The following is a 26,100-nucleotide window of genomic DNA, read 5'->3' as shown; positions in this document are numbered from 1 at the left end:
AAGACGGAGAGGAGATGTGGGCTGTGGACAGGTTGGATCTGTCACGGGGGGCTGTGTGTGATGGCTACCACCAGATGGAGGGTCCTCGAAGGGCATCCCCTCTCCATGCCTCTGCTCAAAGCCTTGGGCCTCTCCCGGCTCCCGGAATGAGGGGCAATGTATGTCTGAAAGAAATGGTTTCATACCCTAGAGCTTGGGGAGCATGGAAAGCAGCTGTAAGCAGGTGCAGAGGGACAGGTGGTAGAGTGTGGTCAAGAGGACAGTATGCTTCCCGCACAGAGGGGGTCCATCTGGGGATGGCCAGGCAATGTGGTCGAAAGAACCCCATCTTAGGGGAAGGAGGCCTCAGTTCGGCTCTAGTAGTTGAGACAATGACTCTGGGAGACTGGGAGCCAGGTTCTGGCCCTCTCTGGGCCTCCCTGTGTCCACATGTAGAGGTGGTCAAGTGGCCACCTTGCTGCTCTTCCAGCTTGAGTTCGGTAGGAGACACTGCCAATGCTTGGCTCATGTCCCCTCTGTGCTCACTGCCCGTCCCCCCCACCCCGACCCCCATCTATACACACACTGCTGGCTTCTCTCTACGGGAACCTGTGACTCTGCCTGAGACCTTTCTCCATGGAGCAGAGAAGAGAAGCCCCTGATGAGTGATAGTGTGACTGTCCCAACCATCCACCAGGAGGATGGGGTAGACTCCAACCCAAGACACAGACACTGACTTGGTCACTGAAAGAACATTATTTCCAAAATTAAGGCTACAGGTGTAGAAGCTCCCCCTTCGTGGTCTCTGCCCACTCCCACCAGACACTAAGGTACCTTTTTGGCCATAAACACCTTCTGTAGAATTTCCCCTAAGTTCCCCCAGATCGTGGAGGCTGGATGGGCCTCCCCCTCACAGCTCAATATGCTCTGTTTGGGGTGACATCCTGGCTGTGTCCTGGGCAAGGAGCTCGGTGAAGAACGCCACTTCCTCATCTTTCAGCTTCTGGGCTGCCTGGGTGGGGACCCCAATCTGCAGGTACCCTTCCTTCTGGTCATACAGGGGCCAATGGGGCAGCCCCTCCCCGTTGGGGTTCCTGGGAACAGAAAAAACATCAAATAGAAAAGCCCCATCGGTACTGTGTGGTCCCAACAACTCCCAGAGATTTGCAGGGACATTCCCTCTCCCACCCGCTTTATTTCTCCAAAAAGACTCAGATGCCTCCATCTCCGGGGAAGCCGGTCCCTTTGAGAGTTCTCATGTCTCAGGTCTCAGGGACAGGAGTTTGACCATCAGTGTCAGAAGCTACCCCTCCCAACAGATACGCCCTGCCCCTCCCCAGCCCTGCTCTGGTTGCTCACCCATTCCTAGCAAAGTTGGCCCAGAATTTCATCATCATCTTGCTGAGTTTGATCTCCTCTTCCGAGGCGCCATCTGGAGGGAACAAGAGAAAAAGTCTTTGCTACTCCACATGTGGTCGTGGGCCGGCAGCAGCCACACAACTTGAGTGCTTGTTGAAAATTCAGAATCTGAGCCCCGACTCCAGACCCACAGGGGTGAAAGCTGTGTATTAAGAGGACACTGGGTCATCTGTGTGCACTTGAAGCTGGGGAGGTACTGATGGAGGACTCATCCCAGGGCTGCAGTCAACACATAGACCTTGGTGTGCTCTGCCCGCCCATCCCACCCCACCCTCCCTCTTCAGAGTTGCAGTGCCACGCCCAAGGGTTCCCCTACAGCCACCCGCCTCCCAGGATTGTCCTTCTGGGTGTGTTTTGGATCTCAGCCACCCACTCACATTTTCATTGGATCTGAAAAATAACAGAAGTGCAATGACCCTAAGAAGTCATCCAGTGAGGATATGGCACTGGTGTGTCCCAAACAGGCCTGAGGTGGGTCACACACAAGTCGTCCATTTCTGCTGATAGTTAGGGTATTAAAGACATTTAGGAATCTGATCTTTTAGAGAAAGGGTGTCTCTAAAAGATCATATTCCTAAACATATTATTGTTTTTAAAAATATGAGCTTTAGATAGATAGATAGTTGGGTTGATATACAGAGGGATGTATGTTAGCCCTGACTCAAGGTTAACACCTTATAATTCTAGCCTTACTCTGACATTCTGGTAGACCCTTGTGAGTGGGACCTGACTGGGGACATTCTAGCCCGTGAGCAGGCCCTGTCTTACTGATGCCCACTGTGCACGTCAGAGCAAGAGAGAGGGGGACCTTTGTCGTTCAACCTGTCACGGTGAATTCGGGAAATGAAGACTCAGAGAAAAGAAGAAACCTGCCCAAGGCCACCAAACCGAGTCTTGACCCCAGACCCCCCTACCTCCAAGGGCCATCACCTTTTAAAAATGGAACCCCGAAGACTGAGAAGATTTCATCCCCGTGGTCCCCTATCACCGTCTTAGGCCTCGTGACTGCCAAGAAACTTGGGCAATACCGAAACTCATACATGTAGGTGGGGGCGCCGGCATCTGAGAAGACATGATTGACGCACGTTCATTTCACCCGTTCCACACCTGCATGGTGTCAAGGCTTCCGGGGTCCCTGAGCACCCAGGGAATTAGTGGCACGCCTGGGTCCTGAGCACAAAACAACAACAATATGAACAGCAGCTGCCCACGTGAGTGCCAGCGGTGTGTGCTGGACAGTGTCCTCCACGTGAGGGATCCGCATTATGGAGAACTGAGATGCTGAAAAGGGTCCTGGCTGGCAGACTAGGTGAAGGGGGACCCTAGAAAAGGAAGGACCCAAAAAGAACACCCCCTCTCTAGGTGAGCTCACCCATTGCTGACCTCACACCCCACCCACACAGCCCTGGGTCAATGCCAGAAAGTCCCAGGGTAGACGCAACACACACAGGGGTGGACGAGAACTGACCACATATATGGAACTCTCCAGAACACCTGCCCCCACACCTGCCACTGCTCACCCCTTTGGGCTTTGCTGGTCCCAGACAACATTCCTGATCCTATGCTTGGTTTCACTCCTCCCACAGCTCCACTGGCTTTGACCTTGGGAATCTTCCAAGACACATCTCCAAGATTAGCCATCCAGCCCCACACACCCCAGCACTCCATTTGAGGAGCGCCTGTGGCAGATGCTGTCGGTGCCTCGCCATATCCCTACTTCTGGGCATGCCAGCCCGGCTTCACATCCAGCGTCTGGAGCTCTTGGCCTGAGGTCTTAGGCCAGCAGTGACCACTCTGTCCCTACGTACAGCAGGCCGGAGCCCTAGGGAAGGAGCCACCCCTTGGGAACAGCCTTTAACCAACGATTCATGCAGCTGGAGGCTAAGTACCCCAGCTCCCTTGTCGCTCAGGATGACCCTGAGACACGTCTTCTGTTGGGCCCTAGAGCACGGGCTCCAGGGCCCACAGCGCATACATGCTTGACCGTGCAGCAAGCCTGGCTCCCTCTCCTTCCCAAGCCACTTCTCCACTCCTCTCCTGGTGTCCATGGGTCACCTCCAAATAAACTAGCAGCATTTGGATCCTTTTCTCTTAGTCGACTTCTAGCAGAAACCAAAACAGGACAGCGCCCCACCCCAGGCCACATGGAACCAGCCTCGGAGGCCTGTCTATGCTGAGGGGTGGGCAGGACAGACAGCGAAGTGGCTGGGCTTGGTGTCCCGTCCTGTCCAATCTCTGGGACTCACCTCTGTGCCCACGTGCCACAGTCACAGCTGGGACACCAAATGCCACATCTCCCAGCAAATCCAAGAACCGGTCTTTCTTTTTGACAGGGTCGTCTGTCCCTCCTAAATACTTCTCAATGACCGCTGGGATCAGTGCCTCAGGGATGTTCTGAAATGGAACCAAGAGTGAAAGGGACTGCCACCCTGATTAGGCGACATGGCTTCTCCCGCCAGTGAGCAAGGCTGTGCAAACCCTCCCTCCCCCAGTGGCAACTTGGGAAGAAAACCCTCTGGCCCCAGTCTTCATTCTGCCATTTAATTGCTCAGTGACCTGGGGCAATCCACTGTCCCTCCTTGGGTCTCAGCCCATCCCGCGAATTCCCTAGACCCTTACAGTGACGGGGTAGGACTGCCATAAGAGTGACGAGGCCGTCTTCTGGTCCAGCTTGCCTTCAGAGATCGGGTAACCCAACATCTGTTAAAACACCGGGTTAGCAGTCGTTACTCATTTGGGAACTAATGGGAAGAACCAAACGGACCAAACAACCAAACCGGTGCAGGCTGGCAGACAGCCTGTCATTTCTTGAGGGGCAAGGACTCTGATGAACTGGGCAAAACCAATGAATGAAAGGGACTTATATCCAGAAACTCAAGGAGACTGAAGAAATGAAGTAAATGTTAAAAGAAGCCGATTCAGGCCTCTGCAATATAATGCAAGCTAGTGTTGAAGGACAGAGCCCTGGGGGACGACACAGATCTCACAGATACCCCACGCATCTAAGATGACCCAAGAAGCTCCCATCCTGACATCATGACTTAGGTCCTTTGGCATAACCTTTGAAACTGGGCTCAGGTTAGAGTGCACCACAGCTCTGCACATAACCATCCCATCCAAACCTCTGCTCTAAGAGCCTTGACCAAACTCTAACTCTGCTCCCAGCAGCGTAGGCTGGATCCCTGGGTGACTGATCCCAGCCCCCTGAGAAGGCTCTGTGCTGCCAGGAGAAGGCACTGTTTGTTCCAGCCAAAGCCTGTCTCTGCCCTTAGAACAGTACATCTACCACCCAAGCTGTCGCTCAAGGACCTGGGAGCTTTCCCTCCAAAATGCAGACATGCAGGGGATAACTCTGCTCTCTTTCCCGGTCCCTAACCTCAGTGGGCACCTCACTGCAACTGACACCCCTGCCTGCTGACATACACACAGGAGAGGTGTGCTTCTCCTCCAGAGAAGTGCCACTTCACAAATCCAGGGGGCCTGGTCTCATGGCCATCCCCCACGCTCCCTGCACGACAGCCTTTACACAGCTGCAAGCTTGCACTTCAGGGTTTGAGTGGAGTTCACACTGGATCTTACCCCTGTTGCAGTAAGATAACTGAATGAAACCTCTTCCTACCACTTCCACTAGTATCCGACTTTATCTCTGACAGAAGGAAAAGCCCTTCCTAACATTTAGCAGTCAATTTCACCACAAGACGAAGGAAGCTCCACTGATTCCTTCTAATTGGATGACAAAGAGCATGCGTGGGATTTACAAAGAAACTGGAAAGCATCAAGCCCAAGGGAGAGGCTGCAGGGCCCCAGGCCTTACTCCTGAGCTCCCCTCCTTCCAAGGCCTCAGTTTCTCCATATGCACAATCATTCTCTCTACCAGCACTGGCATTCCAAGATTCTTACACTGGAGATAATCAGAGTTTGGGAGAGGGGGCCCCAGAGCTTCACCACCCAGGTGGTTGTTGGGCCATCCCAGGGAAGGTTTCCATGGAAATGTCAACTTGTGCAGAGGGAACAGCTGCCCTGGACCCAGAAGGGAAGGGAGGTCTGGAGAAGGAAGAGATCCTGTGACCAGAGAGGGGAGGCTGGTGGGATGGGGGCAGATGCAGGTCTCAGAGGCCCACACAGGCTCACCAAAGGAAGAATCCAGCCGAACTCTTGCTGGTTGATTCCGACCATGTACGGAACGGAGTTGAGCTCTTTTTCAGCCAGAAGCTCCTCCGGCATCTTCGGCAGCAGCACTCCATCAACCACAGAGGACAGGAAGGACTGGCTCTGGGAAGAGGACATAACAGTGTCCATGCTGCCCTCCCCGCTCACACCCACCTCCTTCTCTCAGCTCATCTGAGCACGGCCAGCACCACACACCTGTGTGCCTGTGGGCCGTGGCACAGAGCTCAGGGTCTAACAAAGCAGCTAAGTCTCTGACCCCAGGAGATTAGCAGTGGGCAGGTGATGGGGGGGAATCTCCCTCAAACTGAAATATGTAAAAATATTATGTTAACATTTGTGTTTTATATAAAACTTTCAGCTTGAAGTATATGTCTATCTATATGTATGTCTCTCATGACAGTCAATTCTCATTATTCACAGTGGTTATGCTCCGTAAAGCCACTGTGGCCTCCGAGTTACTGAACCCTGAGCCACGGCTCCCAAATCCCACTGTGTACACTCAAACCACCAGCAAACTCCATCCCCAGTTCCCAGTTTCCTTTTCTACGAATCACTAGCCATCATTAAACACTCCATATTTTATGTGTTTACTGTACTCACTCTCACTCCTAGAGGGCCGGGGGTTGTGTCTGCTTTCTTTGCCTGTGTCACTGGTCTATCCCTCCACCACATCCACCCACCCCCACCCCCAGCTCAAAACTCAGGCCCCGGCACACAGTACTCAGTGCTAATGGAATCTTTGCTGAATGACTGAATGCATTTCATTCAATCCTCAAGACACCTTCTAGGGCTGTGGTTCTCAACCTTCCTAATGCCGCGACTCTTTAATACAGTTCCTCATGTTGTGGTGACCCCCAACCATAAAATTATTTTTGTTGCTACTCATAACTGTAATTTTACTACTGTTATGAATCATAAAGTAAATATTTGATATGCAGGATGTATTTTCATTGTTACAAATTGAACATAATTAAAGCATAGTGATTAATCACAAAAACAATATGTAATGATATGTGTGTTTTTTACGATGGTCTTAGGTGACCCCTGTGAAAGGGTCGTTTGACCCCAAAGGGGTCGGGACCCACATGTTGAGAACCACTGTTCTAGGGTAAGTGCTACTGTCCCCAGAGAGAAAGCAGAGGGGGTAGGACTGGGAGACATTGCAGAGGTAAAGGCATGGGAGCCTGGTGGCCCTCTGGAATGTGGGAGGAAAGGAGGAAGGAGAGGGGAGGACGTGGTTGGAGTTTCCTGCGTGGCTGGGAGGAGTGTCCTCAGGCTGAGGCTCCTGGCTCTCTTCCTGGTGACCCTGCACACAGTGGCTAACCAGCCCTGCAGCCTCGCAGGAGATCTGGGCTCCTCCTTGCAGGCTCCTGAGAGCCCTGATGCAGTTACCTCCCTCTCCCCAGGTGGGAGTTTCTAGTGCAGCCTTCTCCCCCTGGGGCATTTTTGGGAGCAGGAAATGAAAATAAAAAAAACTGTAGAGCCCAGCCAGCCTGGCTCAGTGGTTGAGTGTTGAGCTATGAACCAGGAGGTCACAGTTCAATTCCCAATCAGGACACAAGCCCGAGTTGCAGGCTCTGTCCCCAGTGTGGGGCATGCAGGAGGCAGCTGGTCAATGATTGTCTCTCATCACTGATGCTTCTATCTCTCTCTCCCTCTCCGTTCCTCTCAGAAATCAATAAAATTATATCTCTTTTAAAAACTACAAGGAAGGAAGGAAGGAAGGAAGGAAGGAAGGAAGGAAGGAAGGAAGGGAGGGAGGGAGGGAGGGAGGGAGGAAGGAAGGAAGGAAGGAAGGAAGGAAGGGGAGGTGTAGACTGGGCCCAGGAGACACAGAGTTAGTGACGAAGAGCACTGGACAGGAGTCATAGGAACAGGTTGTGGTCTGACATCTGGTCCTCCTGGCTGTGTTACCCAGGCAAGTCACTGCCCCTCTCTGGGCCTCAGCAATATAAACACAAGGAGTTACTATGCGTCCACAGGGAGAAGTCTTTCATTCATCTTCAACTGGAGCTTAAAGGTGTCAAGATTTGAAACGTGTGACCCAGAAACCAACAGTCCTTACCTCTCGGGGGTCTCCATGTAAATCAAGACGCAAAAAATTCTGTGAAAACAAAGGCAGAGCATGTGTGTGAGAGGCTTCCTGGGAGAAAGGCTGGTCTTGGTCAGCTGGCCGCCAAAGGCATCAGGTTCTCCCTCCCGGTGCCGCCCTGACTGGCCAAGAGGAAGTGGGCAGGGCATTGGCTCCCCTGGGCATGAGCTCAGGGTCTAGCTGTGGGTGGGGGAGGGGAGCTCTGGCGAGGATTTCTGTTGTGTGTGTCTGCACTGCCCTCCATCCATTTCCCCTTCTTGTTCCCCAGGCAACAACACCCCAGTTTTTCAAGGGGGCCTCCCTCATCCTCATTCCATGAGTCCAGACATCTATAGAAGACCTGGGTGCTCCATCTTCCTGACCAGAGATTAGCTCATGGATTGGCATGGTGCCCATGTGAGTACAATGGACTTTACCCCAAAACTCTTGCTAGAATTATAGGGAAAGGGGGTTTCTAAGCAGATCCGATATATGTCTAGACTAGAGTGCTGCTGTTGCCTTGAACCTCCTCAGGGGACCAACCTGCCTGAGAGTAAACCAACGCTAAGAGGTAAATTTGAGGGGTACAGACAGATTCTAAATAATAGATGTGTGTCTGGGTCCAGCCATGCCTGAAGCCATCTACTCCTGAGCTTTTCAGTCACTTAAAGATTCTGTGACAACACATTCCTTTTTCTGCTCAAGACACTTTGCAAAGAGTTTTCCCATCTTGCACCAGAAAGTCCTCACTCATATACCCTCACTGAAATTCCCGGATTGGAGAAACTGCAGGTTGGGCTGAGGGACCCCCTAACCCCCATGTACGAATTACATGCACCGGGCCTCTAGTAGTGTAATAACCCTCCAGTTTGGCCAAAATGTACTATGGTGCCATTCTTGTTTTCAGAGATATTTTTGAATATCCATCAGGTGGCTTGTCCCTCTCCTGGGCTGCAGCCTGGCTGGTCCCCACCCCATGCTTCTCTCTTTGTATGCTCACCACTATTGCGCTGGTTGTCATGCTATACTGTAGCTAACAGGTCTGACAAGTAGGTAGAAGCTAACCAGTAGAGTCCCTTCATTATAGGCTGTAGTTCTATAGGCCAGGTGTTTATGCTGTGCATGCGTGCGTGTGAGCGTGCGTGCGTGCGTGTGTGTGTGTGTGTGTGTGTGTGTGTTGGGAGAGTGGATAAACATGGCAAGACTTCCACATGATCCCAGAAAGTCTCAGAAGGGTAACAGGGGTTCTCTGAGTTTTCCCCAAGTGACCAGTCCTCCCCTTGGAACCTTACAAGCTGGGTCCTCTTGTGCCACGTGGAATAAATGTGTCTCTTTCCAGGCATCAGGAAACAGCTGTGTTTTAATTCCTTCAAAACACTGGTCACCTTTTTTGAGTCAGAGAAACCGGAACCCAAGCCCTAAGGCTGCCCTGGGTTCAACCCACAGACACGGAGTGGAGTTTCGTGCAAGAGGCCTGCCCTGGGTGCCCAGGAATGTCTCCTGAAGCCCATAGGTTCCAAACAGCAAGTGCAGGGACTCAGGTTACTTTTGGGCTCACACTCACCCCCTCTTTGGAAAAAAGGGAAGAGTTCCCATTGGCCCTAGATGCTCTATTCTCTGGGTGTCTGTCCCTGTAATGACCCATGCCATAGCCCCTATTCAGTCCTCAAATGTCACCTTCTCTGTGAGTTATCCCTACTGATTATAATGAATGATTCTCTTCTCTGTACTCTCGCCACATTGGCGGATGGATGGATGAATGGATGGATGGATGGATGGATGGATGGATGAATGGATGGAGTGATGGATGGATGGAGTGATAAATGGATAAAGGGATGGATTTGGTCAATACATGGAATATGGGTGCACTGGATGGTTGAGTGGATAAAAGGGTGATAACTAGTATATACGTGATAAAAGGATCATTGATTTTAGAGGGATGAATGGTGAAGTAAAGATATATGGTGGCTGGATGATGCATGAGCGATTGATAATAGATAAATGAAAGTTATGGATAGATTGATATTAGGATGAGAAAAGGACACTGATGAATTGGATATATTTGTGGAGGGTTAGACAGATAATAAGATGATGAATGGATGGATGGTTAGCCTAGGATAAAATCTAGAACCTTGGGCCACCACTGGGTTATAACTGATCATTTCTAAATTAACCAAGAAACATTTTGACAACCTTTCTGAAATCTTTGTTCTTGATATCCTCCTTCCCCAAATTCAGGATGGTAGTTACCTCTAGGAGTAAATAGTGTCTAATTTCTTTAAAAAATATCTCTGAAAACAAGAATGGCACTACAGTACATTTTGACCGAGCTGGAGGATTATTGATCATTATGTTAGTTTTTGACTTTGCTAACATTTCAGGTATTTCATAATAAAAGAGAAGAAAAGAAATTCCCTATTTAGGTTGAGGGGTGCCATTACTCCAGAGAGGACAGACCCTGTCCCAGGCAGTGTTTCTGGGACAAGGGGGCAGCTGAGATGATAAAGCCTGGGGCCAAGTTCCGAGGACTGGAAGGGGCGGGGGTGGGGGGGGGGGTGGATGGATGGTTGTAAAGAGCAGAATGGTTGTAAACATCCCTTTGTGGGATGAGAAGGGAGGCACCTACCATCTTCAGCGAAGTCTCCAGGAGCTCCTCCTCCGACTTCTGGCGCAGGCAGTGCACCATGACCGCTGAGGTGGTGGTTTGACAGCCGGCAAAGGTAGCAATTTGCTGCAGAAATCACAGGGGCCAGCAGCATTAAAGAGCCGTGTCCCTCCTGTCAACCAGACGATGTTCCATCCCAACCTCAACTTCTAAAGTCACCGGTGGGTGGGAGTGGATTGCAGGCATTTCTCTGGACCAGCAGGCGTGGGCCCTGGGCCTCAGTCATGCCAATTCCGCCACGTCTGTGCCAGTATCCTTCTCTCTCTTAAAATGGGCCAAAGGATCTCAACGCTGGATGTCTGAAGAGGGGCAGCTTGGAGTGGGCTTTAGGGCATGGCGTCCAGAATCTCACTGTGTAGTTTCAAATCTCGGCTCATCCTCTTACTAGCCTTTGGCCTCTATCTAGTGAATCATGCACAGTGCGGCCAGAGGAGAAGTTGACACAGAGAGAAGAAAGCAGGCTCTTCCATGGCGGGCATGGAGAGCGAACATTAAGGGGAGCTTGGGGGAAGGTGCTATGAAGAATAAAAAGTCTTAAATTCTCTTCCTTGGCCAATTTCTAGTTCCTGTGTGACAGCAGAATCCTGCCCCATCTCTGCCACCTGTTTCCTCTCCATAAATCCCCCCTTTCCTGACTTAAGCCTGGCCAGGTGGACTTGTTGTTTACAACCAAAGAGTTCTGGAAAACCTCGAAATTCTCACCCTCTTCGTTTCCTCCCCTCCTCTCTACCAGCCAGCCCCTTTCAGCCTGGCGGCTGCCCCCACTGAGCCACGAAACCACTCTCACAGCCCAACTAAAACGCTCCCACACCAGACCCTGTGGGCGCTCATCAGCAAGGCCCGCCCCCCCCCCCACCCCTTGAGCTCCCTTCCTTGGATCCCTAACAGTCTCCAGATAAAGACAAAGTCCTCCCCGGGTTCCCAGGCAGCAGGGCCCCTGCCAATGTCCTCAACCTTAGCTCACTCCAGGTTCCCTCTGCTCTTTCTGCTCTGGCATCATCAGTCTCTCTCTCTCTCTCTCTCTCTCTCTCTCTCTCTCTCTCTCTCTGACACTTCCTCCTGCCACAGGACATTTGAACACGTCGCTTCCGCTTTCTCAGACATTCATTTCTCACCAAGCAGGTTATGCTCATCCTGGATATCTCACATTAGTGATCAGTTTCTTCAGGGAGCCTTTCCCCTACACCCTGGACTAAGGCCTCCTTCTGAACTCTGTCATGATATTAAGTAACTCTCCTTCCTGCTCCTGTCACGGCTGACATGGTGTAACTGTGTGATTATGTAGTCGTTAATCCATCTCCTCTATTAGAATGGAAGCCGCACAAGGCTGCTAGGTGTCCGGCTGTATCAAAATTATTTGTTGACCGGCCCGCATGGCTCAGTGGATGAGCGTCCACCTATGAAGCAGGAGGTCACATGCGTGGGATGTAGGCTCGATCCCCAGTGTGGGACCTGCAGAAGGTAGCCGATCAATAATTCTCTATCATCGTTGATGTTTCCATCTCTCTCTCTCTCTCTCTCTCTCTCTTCATCTCTGACATCAATAAAAAATATGTATATTTTTAAAAATTATTTGTTGAGGCAACAAATGAATTGACGAATAAATTCTCCAGGAACCCACCGTAGTCACAAGGCCCCTCAGGGAGATATCTCTCCAGGCCCATATGTGGCCAGTGGGGGAGGAGGTCTCCAGAACTTAGGCCCTCCGAGAGACAAGACATGGTGACAGTCCACTCCCCATGCTCAGCCCGGCAGCCCACCATGCACACTCTGGGGAGTGTGGTCCATGGACAGTGACGGTGCTGGCAGGCCAGTCAGGAGCCTGAGTTCCCGCTCTGCCCCGATTCCTGCTGACCTCGGTGAGGGGCCTCTGCTCTCTGGCCCAGTTTGTTCACAAGTAAAACTGGAAGGGAGGGTGAGGGGTCTCCTTGCTCCTCCACTCAGCCATTCTTCTGGGATGATCTGGGCCTGACAGCTGAATCCCATGGCAATGCAGGGCCCACCCCCCCCGCCCCCCCCCCCCAGGACTCCAGGGGAGCAGAGCAAAGGCGGTAAGGGCTGCCCAGCATGAGACCTACCTGAGCTGTGGCCTTGGTGTCTTTCTTGACCAGGGCAGAGATGAGGGACACACCACTCTGGGAGATGGCCCGGTGGAAGAGATTCTTGGCCAGGGGAGATAACAGCTGGGAGAGGAGTGGAGACGAAGAGAGTTGAGGCTCACGAGGAGGGGTCTTCAAGAGCTTCCCTAGCTCCATCCTGGCCCATTCCCCTGGGCTCAGTGGACATAACAGAGCCCCGCCTGGCCTGTTCCCCAGGCTGACCCTGAGGCCCTGTTTTTGTAAGAAAACCTCAGCTGGTAAGAGCCAAGGGCACAGAGGGAAGAACACAATAGGAAGTGTGTGGCAAGCGCCGACTCTAACCATCAAAAGCATCTGAAAGAGAGTTTGGCAATTCCTGGTAACACTTTCAAGACAGAGTTCTGAGTCTACATTTCCATTCCTAAGAACTCACCCTCAGGAAAGTGATCCTGAAGGCACACGATGATGTCTAGGGGTGCCCGTGCTGCTCATGATGGGGAAAGTGGGATCACATTGAGTAAATAAGCTACTTTTTAATTCTTACCATGGAATACTATAAAAATAAAATTACGGGAGTGTATCATCATTAGGAAAATATTTATGTTAGATTGTAATGTTAAGGAAAATTTTTATTTAAAAAATCATAGATAAATGATAGATAGATAGATAGATAGATAGATAGATGATAGGGTGAGTCATCAAAAAAAATACTGGAAAAATAACTGTCAACATGTTCATGGTGACGATCCCTGGGTAATAACATTGTAGGTGACCGGCTTTTCTTCTTTGAGCCTATCTGTACTTCTCCTCTTTCTCCACTTCACAAAATATTAAAGCTTCCTCTGAGTATTTGACTATGAAAGCAAACGTGTTTTAAAATATGGTAGCAGCACAGACACTCTGATCAGCTGTGAGGCAGCTGGAGGGGGTCTGGCAGCTCCCAGCGCCTTCTCATCTGGTTCTCCGTCTTAGTTCTCTCTGTGTCCTCTCTGGCCCCATCTCCCACACCAGGCTCCCAGGTGTGTCTGTGTCCCCTGTCCCATCCCCACCTCTACACCCTCTCCCCTCCCCTCCCTCTCTCACTTGCTTCCCCCAGCCCAGCTCCCTCCTGCGTTCACAGAGACTGCTGTCCTCCTTCGTGGGCGTGGACAAACCACAAGACCCCCTGTTCTTAGTGAGTGCTCATGGCCTCCTGACATGTGGATCTGGCATAAGGCCACACAGAGACACTCGGCCCAACTCTCACAGCTGCCTCCTCTTCTTCATAATTTATACCCACCCCTGCTCCCCAGGAGAAGTGAGGAGAGTCCTCATGGAGAAGGGATTAGGAACTCAACCAAGTCAGGAGGAATGTTGCAGGCCGGGGCTGGAGATGATTATGGCCCCAGGATGCTAGCGGAGTCCTGAGCTCCCAGGGGAGAGTTGGGCCATTAGCTTTCCACTGTCTGCTCTGTACAGAGTAGGGCCAGCCTTGAACCCAGGTCTTGTTAATAAAGGTCAGCGGGTCTCCCAGGTTGCCCATCTGTACCCACATCGGGCCAGGAACACTTACAAGAACGGAGACACTTTCAGCTCCTGCGGAGGCTCCGAAGATGGTCACAGAGCCTGCGTCCCCTCCAAAATTGGCAATGTTCTCCTGGACCCAGCGCAGCGCGGCCAGCTGGTCTAAGTGACCCCAGTTACCCCGGCTGTGTTCATCCCCTGTGCTGTGGGTAAGAGAATGGGGGGAGGGGAGGTAGAGTCATCAAGGCAGGATTCCCAGGACCATAGCTTGGGCTGGGGGCTCTAGTTGAGCCCTCCACAGCCCAGACTCACAGGTGTAGCATTGTCTGTTTAGCTCTCCATTCATTCACCTGGCATGTACTTACTGAGTATCTGCTATGTGCCAAACACTGTTCTAAGAGCCTGAAGCAAAATAGGCAAAATCTCTAACTGCACGGAGCTCACACTACAGATCATCAACAAACAAACAGGTACATATCTACTTATATAAAAACCCTGGGTTAAGTTCATCATGACTGGGTCTGGCAACCAAGCTGAAGGAAGTCAGTCCTGCAGGGGCTGTCTTGGCAATGGCTGCACCCTCCCCCAAGCTGTTTCCAGGAGCTGTTTCCGGTGAGGGTGGGGTTTGAGGCAGGAACCCGCCCTCAGAGCATGGATCCACTGAAATCTGGGTTTTTGCCAAGGGCTGCGCCCTCCCCAGCTGTTTCCCGTGTGGCCTGAGGGAAGAACCCACCCTCAGAGTAACAGGAGTGCCCAGCAGCAGTCAGTCCTGGGCTGCTGAGGTGGAGGCCACGGCGTGGTAGAACTCTGGGTCTGGCCCAACAGGGGGCATGGCCGACCTTCAAACCAGACCCTGACAGTGGAAAGGAGGGAGCCCCATTCCTCACAGAATCCAGTGTTGGATAGCTTGCTGTCAGTGGCCTGCCAGCCAGGAACCCCATTCTCCTGCACCCTGGACCCTGACAGCAGGGAGGAGGGAGCCCCTTTCCTCACGGAATCAACAGGTGGCCAGTTTGCTGTCAGGGGCCTGCCAGCTAGCAATCCTATTCACCTGCACCCTGGCCCCTGACAGCAGGGAGGAGAGAATATGTTTAAAGACCAACTATTGGAACAAAGTACCCCTGAAGCCAAAAAAAGCCATTGTTGGCAACAGAATAGAGAGTTAGAAACACTGATGAGAGAGAAACATCGATCAGCTGCCTCCTGCACACTCCCCGCTGGGGATGTGCCCGCAACCAAGGTACATGTCCTTGAATCCACACTGGGGATGTGCCTGCAACCAAGGTACATGCCCTTGACCAGAATCAAACTCGAGACCCTTGAGTCCGCAGGCCGATGCTCTATCCACTGAGCCAAACCGGTTAGGCAGCCGTGGGCAAACTATGGACCACGGGCTGGATCCGGCCCGTTTGAAATGAATAAAACTAAAAAAAAAAAAAAAGACCGTACCCTTTTATGTAATGATGTTTACTTTGAATTTATATTAGTTCACACACACACTCCATCCATGCTTTTGTTTCGGCCCTCCAGTCCAGTTGAAGAACCCATTGTGGCCCTCGAGTCAAAAAGTTTGCCCACCCCTGGGTTAGGGCAATTAATTCCCTTTTAATGTGCACAAATTTCATGCACCGGGCTACTAGTAAGAATATAACACCAGTTAGTGAAAATGCTCTCAGGGTAAATAAAACAGGGTCAGGGAAAAGGCAGGGGTGGGGCAGTGGGGTCTTATTTCAGAACAGATGTCTAGGGAAGGCCTCTGGGAGGCAGCCGCATCTGAGTAGAGATCTGAATGAACGAGCACAAGAACCTTGCAAATATCCAAAGAAAGGAATTCCAGGTGACAGAGTTGGCACGTGCAAAGGCCCCAGGGTCCAGTGAACAAAAGTGTGAATGCAGAACATGCAGCCAAGAGAAGGAAGTTCTTCAAAGAGGTGTGAGGGGTCATGTGTGGATGCAGCCAAGGTTGGGCCCAGAGCTGGTGGGTCAATGGACACCTCCTCCTCCACAAGAACAGTCCAGTGGCGAGGTCTGAGTAGAAACCTGACTGGTGTGGGGAGAGGAGAGACTGGAAGGAAAGAAGGAGTGGAGAGCTGATGGAGCAGTTTTAATGTAACGGGGAGCAGACAAACGGGCCGGGTGTGAAAGAGATGAGGATTCTCAATGAAGGTGTTGCATGCTGGGACATGACTCCCCTATAACCCTCCTCCAGCCCTACAGGTCTTTCCAGTGAGTGTCCACCCCACCTCCTGTCCATCAGCCATGGCAGGGTCCAAGGTCCTGGGGCCGGTGCATGGAGAAAACCTACCAGTAACTCTGCTCTCAGGAACCCTGGCTCCTGTCTCCATGGAGATTCCATGGAGAAGACTCTAGCCTTGATTCATGCATGAGCCAAATGCAGAAGCAAACGGGGCAAGTGACCCTGACATACCACCTGGGAAGGTTGGCCTCTGGAATCAGATGCTTTGATACCTCCCAGCTCCAGCCACAGATTCCATCTCCAAGAAGCATTCATTGAGCTCCCGCCCAAGTCTGCCCTTCCCTCCTTTCCCATGAGAGGTGAGGTGTTGAACCTGCCGCTCTAACTGCTGTACTGCTGTCATTCCAGAGGTGTGCCGTGTGCTGTGGCAGCACAGGTCAAAAGGAGGTGAGCATTTCAGAGGCGGGAACGTTTGAGTTGGGCCTTATGGGATGCACAGGAGTGGATCAAGTAGAACAGGCATTCCAGGCAAAGGGAACAGGACAAGCAAAAGCTCAGAAGCAGGTGGACAAGTGTGGTTGGGAAATGAGACGGTGTGTGGAGCCCAATTATGATGGGATTTGGACACCTTTCTGGGGAACTGACATGACATGACCAGAGCTGGGTCCTGCCACCCTCTCTTCAGGGGCCCCTGTGCTGTGCGGAGTCCAATATCTTACCTGAAGAATCCCCAGATGCCCAGGCGGTACTGAATGATCACCACCACCACGTTTTCATGGGCAGAGAGGGGCAGTCCGTCATAGGTTGATGCCCCGCCCACCACCAGACCTCCTCCATGGATCCACACCATCACCTGGACAGGAAGGAAGCAACCACACAGGTCACAGATAGGAAGCAGAGCTGGGAAGGACCTCCAAGGGTTGTCTGGTTGATCAGGACTCAAGGAGGCTGTTCTCTGAAGCTCATCAGCCCCCAGCAAACGTGGGGCAGGCAATCGCTCTCCTCCCCACTCCCCCAGCTGGGGCCAGGCCACCCCCACCCATGCACCTGGCTGCCCCTGTCTGTCTCTCCAGCCCCAGTGCTGCCTGCTCCCAAGGCTCTTCATGCTGAGAACAGCATCTTGGGAACGGCCAAGGCCAACGGGGTCATCTTCCCCCAAACACTCCCATCATCCTCATGCCTGGGCCCCTCATCCTCTCAGCAACTCTGCCTGGCCGCGGCTGGAGCGGTTTTGCTCTGTGCAATTGGATTTCAGCATCATTAGTCAGCTCTTTTCCGGTGAATTAAAGTCCTCTCATGTGTGTGAATGACTATCTCTAGGAGCATCCATGCCCCCAGTGGTATCTCTTGCTCACATCCCTCCCTCTGCACCCCAGGGACTGCCCCCAGCAGACCTACCCCCACCTTCTGGCTGCCCCTCTCTTGGCCTCTGCGTATTGAGGAAATGTTGACTCACTGGGACAGTGCCCCAGCCAAAGACAATGAGGAAGGGAAATTAGCCAAGAACATTCAGATATTGAGGCAAAGACAAAGACTAAGGACACGGCTTCTTGGACTCCCCCGACTCTGCCTCCACTCCTCTGTGCCACCCTGGGACACTGGTCAGAGCAGCATCTTTGCGGCTGACAAACACCACCCATTTGCTCCATTTTTCAGAGAACCCTTGCCCTGGTCCTGCCAACCCAACTGGGTGGCCTCGCCTTCCCTGATTCTCTGTCTGTAAAGGGAGGGTTGGGGTGTTGCCTTCTCGGTGAGGTTCCTTCAAGCTCTAACTTGACTGGAAAGCATGCCTTAGCTTCTCTGGTAATCAGATGCCTAACCTTGCAACTATCAGTAGTCACGCTTGTCCCTCTGTTCGCATGAGAGAACGTGGAAAGAACTGACGATATGTTATAGATGTACAGCGAAGTCCCCTGGAGGCACCATGACTATCGCCGGGGGAAACTGAGGGATGGAAAATATGTGTTTCTTGGGGTCACGTGGCCTGGCCAGGGTGAGCAAAGGAAGCCCGGGGCCCCGGAAATAGCCGTGGCTGGGACACTCCCCCCATCACGCTGCCTTCCTCCTCCCTAGTCCACACCAGGAGATCCCTCCGTTCTGGAACGCACACCTTACCGGCAGCCTGCTCTTCTTCTTCAAGTCTGCGGGAGTGTAGATGTTTAGGTAAAGGCAGTCTTCGGAGAACTTGAGAGGAATGTTCGCCTTTCTGTTCGTAAAGAGCTTCGAGAGTACCTGGGCTGACGTGGCATCTTGGGAGCACCTTGGGGAGGTGGGGGGAGGGGGAGAGAGATATACTCAGGTTCAGCCAGAGCTGTGCACAGAGCCGTGGCCTGGGAGCTCTGTGCCTGTGCAAAGCTGCTCTTAGCAGAGAGAAGACGTTGGGTGGGTAGGAAGCCATGAGCGGGGGTCCTGGGGCTCACTAAAGCCTCCCAGCATCATGTATAGCGAGAAGGCCTGGCTCCTCTCCTCGTCCTGGCAATTTCGGATGCACCAGGTCAAGGACAGGAGGCTGCCTAGCTACTGCCCGCCTGGTCGATGGTCATCCTGACACCCTGAACGCAGACTGGCTCTGGGCTGGGCTCCCATGGAGGGTGCAGTGGGGCTGTGCGCCTCCACTAGGTAACCCAGGTGGTCGAGTCCACAGGAGACTCCCATTCACTCAAATGGCAGCAGATGTGTGGGGCCCGTGACAGGTCAGGGGTGAAATATTTGCAGGGCAACATCAGGAGAACTGCTGCAGCCCCTGGTTTCCGAGGTGACCTTTGGTGACAATATGACAATTGGTGAGTCCTCCCAGGGAGTCAGGCATTCACTACTCCTTGTGACCAGGTAACTAGACACACCTGGGAACTGAGAACTTGCCAGGTCCACACCCCAAAGCACTCCCACCCACACACCTCCTGGCTCACCCCACTCTCCAAATATAGCAAAGTCCAAGTCAGGAGAATAAATAGAGTCTGTACCTCTGATCCCCATCAGCTGCTTAATTTTTAAAAAAATATATTTTATTGATCTTTTACAGAGAGGAAGGGAGAGGGATAGAGAGTTAGAAATATCCATCAGCTGCCTCTTGCACACCTCCCACTGGAGATGTGCCCGCAACCAAGGTACATGCCTTGACTGGAATCAAACCTGGGACCTTACAGTCCACAGTCCAACGCTCTATCAACTAAGTGAAACCAGTTAGGGTAGCAGCTTAATTTAAACAAAAATTTTTTCCAAAGCACTTACTATCCTATCTATACTAATAAAAGGGTAATATGCTAATAGACCCGATAGAACGGACATCTTCCCGATGTCCTTCCAAACAAAGCTGCAGTGGCTGCGAAGGCTGAGGAGGGCCAGAGGCCGGCAGTGACTGAGGGACACCTCTTCCCAGTGCACGAATTTTCATGCACCGGGCCTCTAGTTCTAACATATTACATAATGTATGTATTAATTTGAATATTGTTTATCAACTATCTCTCACAGCTGGAACACAAGCTCCATGAAGGTAGGAATATCTGTTTCCTTCACTAATGGAGCCCAGGAACCTAGAACATGCCTGGCACACAGTAGGTGCTCAATAAATACTTGTTGGATAAAGGGTGCTAGCATGCTGTGGGAGCTCTGGAATTTGTTGTTGTTTATAACTATATTTTAATTGATTTCAGAGAGGAGGGAAGAGGAAGAGAAAGATAGAAACATCAAGGATGAGAGAGAATCATGGATTGGGTGCCTCCTGCACACCCCATACTGGGGATCGAGCCCGCAATTTGGGCATGTGCCCTGACCCGGAATCAAACCGAGACTTCCTGGTTCATAGGTTGATGCTCCACCACTGAGCAACCCGGGCTGGGCTCGAATGTTTTTAAGGATCTACCGTATCTTAAGGATCCAGAACAATGAAGAAGGCACTCAGAGGCGTGCCTTGGTGCTTGCCCGCATGCCTTTGAGGCAAACGTTCCACTAAAAGATGCCAACACTTACATAGGAGGGTAGGAGGTGGTGTTCTTCACGAAGGTCCATGGCTCTGCAGGCTGTGGAGGAGCAAACCTCAGGGGTCCGAGCGGCGGCTTGGCAAAGGGGACTCCCAGGAAAACGGCCACGGGCTGTGCAAAGCCTTCTAGGCTGACAAACTCCCCCAGGACCTGGCCCTGCACGGTGTCCACCACAGGGGGGGAAGGTGGGTGCCCTGTGGGCGTGGAGAGGAAGTGAGGACATGCCTGCGGTGAGAGGTTGGAACTGGACTCCAGGTGGGTCTTGCCCCAGGTGACCCTGAAAGAGCCCCCTCAACTCCTAGGCCTCCATTTCTTCTTACGTCAAAAAGAGAGGAGGTGAACCGGCCTTCCTAACTCATAGGGTCCTAAGGAGCCCGTGGGAATTGGAGGAATCACAGCATCAAGTACAACATCAATGCAAGGAGAGCTGCTGGGCGTGGACAGGACATATGGTTTCCATGCTTAGGAGCCTCTGGAAACCATTTTCCATTGAGGTGCTGGTGCTGAGCTGCAGGAGGAAACGGGGAGCAGGAGGCAGCCCCTCTTCTTAGCAGCCTGGACCTGGCAGGGGGAATGAGCCACATACACACTGGACCCTACTGCTGGGAAGGAAGAAGGAAGGGGTGGGTGTCATGAGAGAGGTATCCATTAGGTGTTACAGGAGCAGAAGAGGGAGCAAGGCCTTCTGATTGGAGGCCTCATGGAGGCAGTGCTCTTGGTGCTAGGACTTGTGGGGAAGACTGAACAAGGGGAGATGGAACAGGCGGGGTGGGCGTGGGGGGAGAGACACCACAAGGCAAGACCTGCCCAAAGAAGAGAGAATGACTCATTGGGCCAGAGCGATCTAAGGGGAGTGGAAAATTATCCTGGAATGAGAAGCTTCATGTCTGCCTGGGCCTCGGGTGCTAGGCTAGGGGTCTGGGCTTTACACAGTGGGTCCATGAGCAGAGCAGCCGTGAATATTCTGGAGAACGAGAGAGCAGCACGGTCGGCATGACGAGGTTATAGTGGCTCTGAGCAGGGACACCGAGCGGGGAGAGAGTCCGTCCTCACTGGGCTGAATTCACCTCCTGCAGCCTCTGTATCAGCCCTGGTTCTACCTGCCATGGACCCTCCTGAACTCGCAGCCAGGATGGGCCCTTCCTCCCATCTCCTCTTGCCCATCCCTGCAGCTGCAGTGAGTTCAAACATTCCCCTTTGGAAATGGTTCCTAGCCTCTCAGCCTCCAATGGCTCCCCTGCAGGTCTGACAAAAGGCCAACATCTCCCTCAAAGAGTGTGGTCAGAACAACAGCAACAACAACAAAAAGAGTAAATCAAATCCGGATTTAGAAAACTCCCCAGTGACACTGGAGACACTGTTATGCAAACGCATGTTACACACAGCACCCACCTCTCTGGTCATGAATAGCCAATCGCATATTAGTGGGCCGTTTAGGTTGTTCTCCTTGGTTGTGGTGGCTAATGATTACAATGGGCATCGAGACGGACTTCCTTGGAAGCGTGAGCCTCAAGCTATCAGGGAGTGGTGTCGCTGCAGGTGATGTTTTTTCTATGCGTTTTCGAAGTTTTCTGCACTGAGCATAGATTCCATTGTAAATTAGCAGGATTTTTATGAATAAATACAGTGATGTCTATGAGGAATGTTGCAGAAGGGCGTGGCTCCTGATCAAATGTGGGGGACACAGATGGGAAAGAAGATGAAAGAGCTGCTCCGACCCCGAGTTCCGTTTCAGACAGGTGCAGGGGAGAAGTCAATGAAATACTGGGTGAGAGGACACCACAGGAAGTGAGCCCTTCAAGATCGGAGGAGGCCAGGTGAGCGGGCCGAGTAGAATCATCTCCTTGAAGGTGAAGGTGCAAACCACGGATGTGTGTGACGTATCTGAGGAGGCCAGTGAAAGAGAGAAGAGAAAAAGCTGCAGAGAAAGCACAGTGGACTGAGGACCATCTGAGTGTAGGGAGGTGGACACTGTGGCGGGTGCAGGGTAGAGGTGAGCAGCGTGGAGGCCAAGGGAGAATGGGTGCCACGCGTACAGAGTGCTTCAAAGAGGGGAAGGAGGATGACGTCTGAGAAGAAACCAGACTTGATAAGAACCTGGCCTTTATGAAGTCAATGATAACCTTCAAGAGACATGAAGAGCCCAGTAGCCCAATTGGCCAGGGTGAAAAAGAGGGTGGTTGGGTTGGGAGACTACACAGTAATGGTAACAGTGGCCGTTCCCATGTATGTTATAGGTCATGTTTTCATGTTGGGCATTTCCTGTGTATCAGATGGGCATCCTGGTGCACTGAATCTTCCCCAGAGCCTTGCCTGGTAGGCAGTAATTTGCCCATTTTACAGATGAGAAACCACGGAGGAAATGGAGGCAGCCAAGAATGGGCTTTCTAAAGAGGGAAACGGGATGGCCTTGCCAGGAGGTGGCAGCAGTGAGGGAATGCTCCACTCCTAACTTGGCTCCTTTCCTACTCTGCACTGACACTCAGTCCCTGGCCTCTCTGAGTGCATGCCACCAGAAAGAAATTAAGTCCAGATGGCGCCTGGGCTGTCAGGGTAGCGATGGCCATGCACTGTGGGTCCAGGAGCCAGACATAGTATAACAATGCAGAAAGTTTATTTTCTTTAATCTGGCCTTTATTTTTTTAAAAATATATTTCAATATATTTTTATTGATTTCAGAGAGGAAGGGAGAGAGAAACATCAATGATTAGAGAGAATCTTTGATCAGCTGCCTCCTGCATGCCCTTCAATGAGGATCGAGCTTGCAACCTGGGCATGTGCCCTTGACTGGGATCAAATCCAGGATCCTTCAGTTCACAGGCCGATGCTCTATCCACTGAGCCAAAGGGCTAAGGCTGGCCTTTATTTTTTTTCCCCTCCTTTGATTCTAACTGGCCTTACTCAGCACCCTGACTCGCTCAACTTCCCTCTCCCTTGCTTAATCATGTAGCCCAAGCATGTCAAACTCGTGACCGGTTGGCTGTGAGTTGGACATGCTTGATGTAGCACACAGAACTACTGGTCAGCATCCAGCAGTCTTAGGAACAAGGTCCTGGTTCAATTGACTACTGATTCAATTTTTTCAATCCTCACCTGACAACATGTTTGGAGAAAGGAAGGGAGGGAGGGAGGAAGGAAAGAAGGGAAACATCAATGTGAGAAACATCAGTCGGTTGCCTCCTATACACGCCCTGACCTGGGATTGAACCCACAACCCAGGTATGTGCCCTGACTGGGTATCAAACCTGCAACCTTTCAGTGCACAGGACAATACTCAACCAACTGAGCCGCCCCAGTGTGGCTCAATGGACTATTTAGACAGAGTTTTCAATCAAATGGAACGCAACATCTTGGCCTCAGTTGTGTTTTAGCTCCAGACCCAGGAAAGAGAAACGATCCCAGAGAACAAATCCTCACCATGTCTTTTATTTTCTGTTCTGATACATTGACTGACATCCCAGGTATGGCTGACTCTGGAGGGACTGCCCCTGCCCCCTTAGAGTGAACCAATTCCTAGAGATAGTCATCAAATTGCCCTTCTAGCATGCCAGAGTTGTACCCTTGCCCCCCTCCCCCAACAGCTTCTTTCTCGGGCTACCACGCCCCAGCCACTATCTTCCTGCCCTCATCACTCCAGGGCCAGATCCCTGCCTACCTGCCAACCACCACTGAAATTGGCTATTTGCATAGCTTGCCCTGACCTGCAACCACCATCAAGATTCTTGCCCCACTCCCTCCCTCCTCCATCTCCTGACCTACCCGCTGCTTCACCTTGTGGCAATCATGGTGGTAGGCCCCCTCTGCCTCTTGAAAACTGGGAGTAACAACCTATTTTCTCAATGAAGTGGCTCCTGATCTGCTGGCCCTCCAGCAGTTTCCATAAAAACAGGACACTTTAAAACAAACCCTTTATTTAAGGATTCTTCCGTGGCACTTCCTCCATCCCCAAAGAATCAACCCATTTCATCCTCAGGAGAACCCCCCTGACCCTCCGTCCCCAGGGAGGTGTACCATCATCACACATTTAAGAGAAGGAAGCGCCCTAAGGACACACACGCCCGTGGAGTCGATGTTAATATGCTGCTAAGCCGCTCTCCACGATTTGGCCACATCTGGACCAATAAGCACGGGAAATAAACAAGCTCCTGCAGGTCCTCGTCCACAGGGGTGAGGTGAGCGGTGGTCTGTCTCCACGGCTCCTCACCCTGGGTCTGCTGCAGACTCAGGGATGGCACTCCCATCACGCTGTTTGGGAACCGCACCTGTTACGGGTTTGCCCAGTATGCAGCCCCCCCACCTCACACCAGACACGAATTTCCAAATGTGCCCTCTCCCCCCGCTATTTGTATTTCAGAAGGACTCACCCCAAACTGTGCAAGCAGCCAGGGAGCCCAGGACTAGAGCGAAGAACCACATTGTGAGAGGACAGCACTCCAGGGCCACAGGTCTCCATGCAAGCTCCTCTGCCTCCAGGGGCTGTGAACTTTGCCCCTCAGCTCCCTGTCAGCAGCTCCCGCCCCACTGCCGCCCTATGGCCTCATCAGGAAGCAACACAGAAGCTCCTGGTCTCCCAAAGGGCTGCTCAGGGCACAGCCAGGGCCTCCAGGCCACGCCCACCCAGAGTTGACCCTCTTTCCCCTAAACAGCCTGGACACAGCTCTCAGGTTACCTGATTGTCAAACAACTTGTTACATAAGGGTTTCTCCCTTGGACACTTCAACCTGAGCAGGCAGTGAGCTTCCCAAGGCAGCAGACAAGAGGAGGCGGTGGTCTCAGAACAAGGCTGCAAACTTTGTGAGCAACTCTCAGCCCCACAGCTGCTCAACTGGGGAATTTAGGACAAATCTCTTAGCTTCCCATGTGGTGTGTGTGTGCTGGGGGGGAGGTCAGTCCCCAGAGGTAACTGCTTCTATAAAGATTGCCCTGGCCCGAGCCAGTTTGGCTCAGAGGATGGAGGGTCATCCTGCAGAGTGAAGGGTCCCAGGTTTGACTCTGGTCAAGGGCACATACTCAGGTACCTCCAGTCAGGCTCAGAGGCAGGGGGCAACCAATCGGTGTGTTTCTCTCACATCAATATTTTTGTCTCTCCCTCTCTCTTCCACTCTCTTTAAATATGAATACAAAGAAATCCTTGGGTGAGGATAAAAAATATTAAAAAGAAAAAAGATTACCCTGAGGTAGGGTTCCTATCTTCTCTCTAGGGCAGTGGTCGGCAAACTCATTAGTCAACAGAGCCAAATATCAACAGTACAACGACTGAAATTTCTTTTGAGAGCCAAATTTTTTAAACTTAAACTATATAGGTAGGTACATTGTTATTAACTTAATTAGGGTGCTCCTAAGGCTTAGGAAGAGCCACACACAAGGGGCCAAAGAGCCGCATGTGGCTTGAGAGCCACAGTTTGCCGACCATGGATCTAGGGGGGAAAAAAAACACGGGTCATGAAGCACACCCGAATAAAAAGCACCCATATTTTTACCCAAATGAGACAATCTGGGTTGTCCTCTAAGCAGAGGCTATTTCTAATCACCACCCCCACCTCCACACACACACACACACACACACACACGCACACGCACGCACACGCACACATGCATAAACACACTGGCCTTTGCAATCTGAAGACTGCAGGGTGCTATAGCAGCATCTTCAGAGCCCCAGGGTGAATTATTCTTCTGGTCCCACTGTTCAGCCACACCAGGGACACCAACCCGTTCTGCAGGGGCAGCCACCTCCAGACCTCGCCCCGTTCCCGCCTGGCTCAGAGTCATCTGCAGAAGGGATGGGTGAGGCTGGAGTCTGAAGCCAGACCTCAGCTTGGCTCACATGCATAAGCCCTGCCTCACATGAAAGAGATGCAGTGTTTCTTGTGTCAGTGGGAGGTGGCTAGGAACACAGCTTTCCCTTGGGGAACTCCCTCAGGTTTCCCGTGTGGAAATGGATTATCTGGAGAGTAAAATCCTAGGAATTGGCCTTAAGTCCTAAACAGCTGGACAAGTCTTAGGGGAGAAGACACCCCCAGGGACTCCAAATGAGC

The 26,100-nt window shown here is 51.9% G+C and overlaps 1 protein-coding gene across 1 annotated transcript; it reads right to left on the bottom strand.

Annotated features, from left to right (window-relative positions):
• Positions 1-716: 716 nt before the first annotated feature.
• LOC138997126 (liver carboxylesterase 1-like) lies at positions 717-25,397 on the bottom strand. Its single transcript, XM_070398579.1, has 14 exons — positions 24,427-25,397; positions 20,052-20,256; positions 18,198-18,342; positions 16,802-16,935; positions 13,935-14,088; positions 12,383-12,487; positions 10,266-10,370; positions 7,634-7,672; positions 5,530-5,670; positions 4,018-4,098; positions 3,645-3,792; positions 2,329-2,460; positions 1,339-1,411; positions 717-1,073 (listed from the first exon to the last, which is right to left on the bottom strand). Exons 1-14 carry the CDS (start codon positions 24,476-24,478, stop codon positions 890-892), a joined length of 1,698 nt encoding a protein of 565 aa, XP_070254680.1. The 5' UTR covers positions 24,479-25,397; the 3' UTR covers positions 717-889.
• Positions 25,398-26,100: the final 703 nt, after the last annotated feature.

This window comes from Myotis yumanensis, unplaced genomic scaffold (genome assembly GCF_028538775.1).
Source record: "Myotis yumanensis isolate MYYU_CA2020_CCGP unplaced genomic scaffold, mMyoYum1.0.hap1 SCAF_18, whole genome shotgun sequence".
In the NCBI taxonomy this organism is placed as follows: domain Eukaryota; kingdom Metazoa; phylum Chordata; class Mammalia; order Chiroptera; family Vespertilionidae; genus Myotis; species Myotis yumanensis.
This window is presented reverse-complemented; position numbering and strand designations above follow the sequence as displayed.

Coding starts and splice junctions, on each gene's coding strand:
- LOC138997126 (XM_070398579.1), bottom strand. CDS start 24,478: ATGTGGTTCTTCGCTCTAGTCCTGGGCTCCCTGGCTGCTTGCACAGTT. Junction 14,089..16,801: donor GGCATCTGGGGATTCTTCAG/GTAAGATATTGG, acceptor TCTTACCCACAG/CACAGGGGATGAACACAGCC. Junction 10,371..12,382: donor ACACCAAGGCCACAGCTCAG/GTAGGTCTCATG, acceptor TGATTTCTGCAG/CAAATTGCTACCTTTGCCGG.